The following is a 6,739-nucleotide window of genomic DNA, read 5'->3' on the forward strand; positions in this document are numbered from 1 at the left end:
GCCCAACTGTGTGAGTATATTTAATACTGCTGGACTAGGCCAGGCACAGTGGCTCACACCTCTAATCCCAGCACTTTGGTAGGCTAAGGCGGGTGGATCACTTGAGGCTAGGAGTTCGAGACCAGCCTGGCCAACATGGGGAAACCCCATCTCTACTAAAAATACAAAAATTAGCTGACGTGGTGGCGCACGCTTATACTCCCAGTTACTTGGGAGGTGGAGGCGGGAGAATCGCTTGAACATGGGAGGCAGAGGTTGCAGTGAGCCGAGATTGCGCCATTGCACTCCAGCCTGGGCGACAGAGACCCTGTCTGAAAAGAGAAAACAAAAAAAACTGCTGAACTATATACTTCAGAATGGTTAAGATGGTAAATTTAGGAAAAGTTAGGTGTGTTTTTTCACAGTCAATAAAACAAAAATCCCAGAACATAGAAAGAGCCATTTTACAGAGAATGGGAAGTACCTTTGTGCTCAGAGAGAATATGGGGAGTAGGGAGGATGAGGCAGGGCAAGGCCAATGTGGTCCTTAGATTGAGGCCAGCCACGGTCTCCTGCTGTTTCTCTGGGTGGTGCCATGGAGAAGAAGTCCAATGGGGAGCATTTCTAGTGTCCTTTGTTTCTCAATTTGATTGCAAGGTGAGCTTCCCCTCTGGGAATGGCATGGAGAGAGACATGATTGTTTGATCAGGTTAATTGACAGAAGGAGTAGGAATTACCATTGGCATTGTGGAGGTAACCAGCAACTCCAACCCACTGAGACCTTGAGGGAAATGTACACACAGAGGGCAGTGGCCTGCAGAGCAACACTCTATTACTTGTTGGGCTTTGGCTCCATCTCCCCATCCACCTAGCGAAGCCAGTGAGAGTTGGCCTGATGTTTGCCAGGAACCAACCAGCCTCGGGAACACAGGGGCATCCAGAGAGAGGGTCAGAACTTGGTGCCTGGGCCTTTTCCCAAGTGGAGATGGGTGCCAGGCCAAGCCTTAGTTTGGGCTTCCAGGGATGGAAGGCTGTCGCATCCAAGAGACACAAGTCCTTCGAGAGGCAAGTTTGATGTAACTTTATCCTAATAAAACGTCCTCTCCTAGACCAGTCCCTGACACCATGCCTTCTCTTTGGAGTTGGAGTGAGGTGGGAAGAAAAGGGAGAAAAGCTATTAGCTTTTTTTCTAGGAACCAGCATGCCCTTGTGTTACAGTTCTTCCAATAGGCTCATGCTGGTGAGATCACTGCTTTCCTTGTCATAGCTGCTGGCCTCCTAGACTGTTACCCCTGGAGAGCTGTGTGATGCCTTTTTCATGTTGGCTTCCAGAAACTTCTGTGACAGGACAGACATCATATGTCTGATATTTGGTGCTAGTATCAGGCTAGAAACTAGGCTGAACAGTCTTCCCTTATTTCCACCTCAACTGCATTAACGCATCAGACTAGCTTTGTGGTGGTATTCAGTTACGACCAGGTAACCACATGGCTGAGACGAGTATTTTCCAGCCCTAACAGACCAGCGTCCACCTATATTACCAGTGCCAACTTTGTTACCCTGAATTGAAATGCAAAGATAATCTAAACCACCACCATTAAAAAAGTAAAGCAATACAGCTTCCTAACTTTAATGTACATAAATTAGAGGATGATTTATGAAAGAATATATGTATTTCAAATTGTAAATGTTTAGGCATATATATACTAGGAGAATATACATATTTCAGTTTGTTAATGCTTGGTCATACATACATTAGAACACTTCTTTATGTTTGACATTTTGAAATAAATGTGTAATAAATGTATAGAATTCCCATGAATGGGATACCTACATATGCAGACTGGAGGAAGTGATGTATTGGCAATTCAAATCATGAGCCGTGTTGCTGTTGGTGATGTGATTTTTCCAAAATACTAACTCTTGGTAAAGTTCTATTAATAAAAAGAGTATAATTCTTCTCTCAGTTTACATGGTAGTTGGGTACCTGGGAATTCAGTATATGTTAAATTGTGCAAAAAATACTTTGTACAGTATTTACGTATAATTTGGGCTGGGCGCAGTAGCTTACTCCTGTAATGCCAGGAGTTTGGGAGGCCGAGGCAGGTGGATCACCTTAGGTCAGGAGTTTGAGATCAACCTGGCCAACATGGTGAAACCTTGTCTCTGCTAAAAATACAAAAATTAGCCGGGTGTGGTGGCAGGCGCCTGTGGTCACAGCTACTCAGGAGGCTGAGGCAGGAAAATCACTTGAACCCAGAAGGTGAAAGTTGCAGTGAGCCGAGATTGAGCCACTGCAGCATGGGTGACAGAGCGAGACTTCATCTCAAAAACAATAAATAAATTGGAGTTTGATTTTAGGCTAAGCTTCATTTGTTTGTTTGCTTTTTCTTTTTTAAACCTATGTGACTATCTGAGAAGATAGTCATGTCTTCTCATGTGAAACAGTTCTTTACTGTGTGGGACTGGTCTGAATATTGCAGGACCTTAACTTCCCTGCCCTTCACCCACTAAAATGTCCTTAAACATTAACATTATGGCATTAATATTATGCCGTATTAATATTAATATTATGGTGATCCATAATACATGCTAGATGGTTTAAATGCCTCCACTGAGAGCCACTGGCCTGGATCACCCAGTCTTGATTACATGAAATATCTCACATTTGCTGCCACACTGTAAAACTTAACAGTGTGAATGCATTCTAAGCCAATTTCTAAAATTTAAGTCTGTAAAATTAATCTTTCTTCCTGTTTTTGCCATAAAGAAATAAGAAACCTCCAATTTGTACCAAATATCTGTTCTTTTGTTAGAAGGGTCTCACTTACATGCAGAGCTGGAAACTGGGTCATAATTAATTCGTGGAAGCTCCTTCAACTTTTGCCCATCTGTGTTATTGCACACCACGTCCTTCATGTGTCTTTTTCTTCCAATGCCAGATGGCCAATAGGACACAGTAGATACTAATACTTACTGTATACTCATTGCATTTAGGCAACATGGACAAATCCCAGAACCGCATAATCATAAATACCAAGTCCCAGTAGAATTTCCCAAGTGAAAGCTATGTTCTGAGAATATATATTGCAAACTAGATCTGGCTTGCTGTTATCAGTCATAGAACATAGCATATATTTACGGCTATCTGGGAAGAGGAGTTTGAGAGGAAATCAAAAGGAAGAAAAAGGAAGATGAATTTAGGGAGAGATTCAGTCTGTTGTTCAGGGTCCAGGATCCATGCAGTTATAACCCATTTGTTTTGTTTTTCTGTTGTTGTTCCAAAAAATATTTACTAAGGATCTGTTATGTACCTAGTTATGTGCCAGATTCTAGGACTAACGCTAGGGATCAAAGTCAAATAGCACATGATCTCTCCATTCTAGGAACTGATAGTCTAGGGGAAATGAAACAAATGGACCATCTACTGATAATGATCAATGTTCTAAGTTCCACATTTCTACAGAAGCACAGAAAAGAGGCACTGGATTATTGGGCCCAGAGGAAATGGACTTTGAGCTGATTTTTTTTTTTTTAGACAAGAGTTTTGCTCTGTTGCCAGATTGGAGTGCATTGGTGCATTCTCGGCTCATTGCAACCTCCGCCTCCCAGGTTCAACTGATTCTCCTGCCTCAGCCTCCTGAGTAGCTGGAATTACAGGCATCTGCCAACACACCTGGCTATTTTTTGTATTTTTGGTAGACACGGGGTTTCACCATGTTGGCCAGGCTGGTCTCGAGCTCCTGACCTCAAGTGATCCACCCACGTCAGCCTCCCAAAGTGTTGGGATTACAGGCGTGAGCCACTGTGCCTCACCTTAATTTTGATTTTGAAATAATTCATTTTTTTTATTTTGTTTTGTTTTTTGTTGTGTTTCATTTTTGAGACGGAATCTTGCTCTTTTGCCCAGGCTGGAATGCAGTGGTGCGATCTCAGCTCACTGCAACCTTCACCACCTGGGTTTAAGCAATTCCCCTCTCTCAGCCTCCTGAGTAGCTGGGACTACAGGTGCATACCACCATGCCTGGCTAAGTTTTGTGTTTTTAGTAGACATGGGGTTTCACCATGTTGGCCAAGCCGATCTTGAACTCCTAACCTCAGGTGATCTGCCTACTTGGCTTCCAAAGATTCATTTGTTTTGTTTTTGTTTTTGTTTTTGAGACGGAGTCTCACTCGGTTGCCCAGGCTGGAGTGCAGTGGCGCAATCTTGGCTCACTGCAAGCTCCGCCTCCCAGGTTCACGCCATTCTCCTGCCTCAGCCTCCCGAGTAGCTGGGATGACAGGCACCTGCCACCACGCCCAGCTAATTTTTTTTATTTGTATTTTTAATAGAGTCGGGGTTTCACCATGGTCTCGATCTCCTGACCTCGTGATCCGCCCGCCTCGGCCTCCCAAAGTGTTGGGATTACAGGCATGAGCCACCGTGCCCAGCCAGATTCATTTGTTTTATGCAGTGTGGCGAAGTCAGGGGGAGAGGAAAATTCAGGGAGCATGCAAGAACAAGAGGGCCTTGCTGTGGCAAAGCTAGTCTGGGCAGTAGTTTCCAAAGTAGGATGCATGTGATCAATCAATGGGGTGCCAGAAGGAAATTACGTTTATTATTCATATTTTCATTACCCTTAAAACATTTTCTTTTTGAGAGTTGTTTTAAATTATGAAGTGCATATTTTGTATAGAGATACATACATATTGGATGTATTTATATACATGTTCAGATTTTTTTCTGCTGGAGCGCTTGATGAAGAGAGTTAAGAAACTGTTTGTCTGGACCACCCACCCCAGATTTTCTCAGGCTAGACCAGCAAGATCAACCCTAGATTTTTCTCCCATCCCCAGCTTTGTGAAAACAAGAGAGAGCTTCCAGGAGATAAACAGAAAACATGCATTTCTGTCTATGGTTTAGTTGGTCAATGACCTTGAACAGAATTCCTCCCAGGTGTGGTATGAAATGTGTTCATCCTGATATCCTCTGTGGGCCATCAAGAGAAGGCATTGTCTAAATTAGTGGTTCTTAACCAGGGGTGATTCTATTTCTTCTTCTCCTGAGGGAATGTGGCAATCTCAAGAGACATTTTTGGTTAGTAGGTGGAGACCAGGGGTGCCTCTGAATGGAGAACTGAGCGCTTCCTTTAGTTAAGTTTTTCACTTTTGACTTGCTGTCTGATAGCTTTGAAACTGTAAGTTTACTTTGAGTATTTTGGAGCTTTATGCTCAGAGACAAGCTTGGAGATCCTACATAGAGAGTACTTTTTATCTCATATACATTTATATGTAAATGCCTTATAGATTTGAAGTATTTATTTTTCATCTAGTTAAGATCTTATGGTATTTCGGGCAAAAATCTTTTGAGTATATTCATAGATTGCTTTTTTCCTTTGTGTAGTTTGAAATCCTGAAGAAATATCTTGACAGCGGTGGAGATGTCCTTGTGATGCTAGGAGAAGGTGGAGAATCCAGATTTGACACCAATATTAACTTTTTACTGGAAGAATATGGAATCATGGTTAATAATGGTAATTAGTATTATTATTTTCAGTAGAGGCAGTAATTTTCTGTCTATTATTTTATATCATAGTCCTCTAGGTCCAGTGGCATAATGGAAAAAGCCCTGGGCTGTGTATGCATGTTTTAATGTTCCATTCTCATCAACAGTCTGAGCCTCCTAGGTTTGGGCTGCTTCCATTTATAAAGTGAGATGGATTGGAACCAAGTTCCAGGGTGCCTTTCAGGTCAAAATTGGTATGAGTCTATAATATCAAACTTATTTCTAACCTAAAATATACCTCCTTCTGTTTTTCCCTCATAGATGCTGTGGTTAGAAATGTATATCACAAATATTTCCATCCTAAAGAAGCTCTAGTTTCCAGTGGAGTCTTGAACAGGTAAGCATGTTGAAAGCAGAAATATCTTGGCCAGGTGTCGCTGCTCACGCCTGTAATCCCAGCACTTTGGGAAGCCAAGGCTGACGGATCGTTTGAGATCAGGAGTTCAAAACCGGCCTGGCCAACATGAAACCCCATCTCCCCATCTAAAAATACAAAAAAATTAGCCAGGCATGGTGGCAGGCGCCTATAATCCCAGCTACTCGGGAGGCTGAGGCAGGAGAATCGCTTGAGCCTGGGAAGCAGAGGTTGTATTGAGCTGAGATTGTGACATTGTACTCTGGCCTGGGTGACAGAGCGAGACTCCGTCTCAAAAAAAAAATAAAGCAGAAATATCCTTACACATAACTCTCATTTCTTCTACATAAATCTTCCCTCATCTCTTCTCACACATTCTTTTCACTGCCCCTTCTTCTTTCTTTTTTTATGTTATTATAATTTATTTTACTATATTACTACTCATTCATCAAATTATTTTTCTTCATCTTTTGAAACTTACTTCACATTCAACTTACTTTTTATTTTTATATATATATGTATGTATTTTTTGAGACAGAGTCTTGCTCTGTTGCTGAGGCTGGAATGCAGTGGTGGGAACACAGTTCACTGCAGCCTTGACCTCCCAGGCTTAAGCAATCCTCCCACCTTAGCCTCATATTTACTGTGCTAATGAATACAGTGTGAAATTCTCAAATTTTTTTTGTTTACTAGATTTTAATTTTTCTTCTTCAAGGGAAATTAGCCGAGCTGCAGGAAAGGCTGTGCCTGGGATCATTGATGAGGAAAGCAGTGGAAACAATGCCCAGTGAGTGTGTTTTCTGATGCCACATGAGGAGGATGTATCATTTTGAAGAGTCTTCTTTTTCAAAATGAAAAGA

General features: G+C 42.0%; 1 protein-coding gene across 1 annotated transcript in view; it reads left to right on the forward strand.

Annotated features, from left to right (window-relative positions):
- Positions 1-6,739, forward strand: part of IFT52 (intraflagellar transport 52) — a 69,678-nt gene that overhangs the window by 13,508 nt on the left and 49,431 nt on the right. The window contains exons 4-6 of the mRNA XM_011996483.1: positions 5,363-5,492; positions 5,786-5,861; positions 6,595-6,666. Of these exons, the coding sequence (XP_011851873.1) occupies positions 5,363-5,492; positions 5,786-5,861; positions 6,595-6,666 (278 nt within the window). The remainder of the gene's footprint in view (positions 1-5,362; positions 5,493-5,785; positions 5,862-6,594; positions 6,667-6,739) is intronic.

Source organism: Mandrillus leucophaeus, unplaced genomic scaffold (genome assembly GCF_000951045.1).
Source record: "Mandrillus leucophaeus isolate KB7577 unplaced genomic scaffold, Mleu.le_1.0 Scaffold516, whole genome shotgun sequence".
NCBI classification, from domain to species: domain Eukaryota; kingdom Metazoa; phylum Chordata; class Mammalia; order Primates; family Cercopithecidae; genus Mandrillus; species Mandrillus leucophaeus.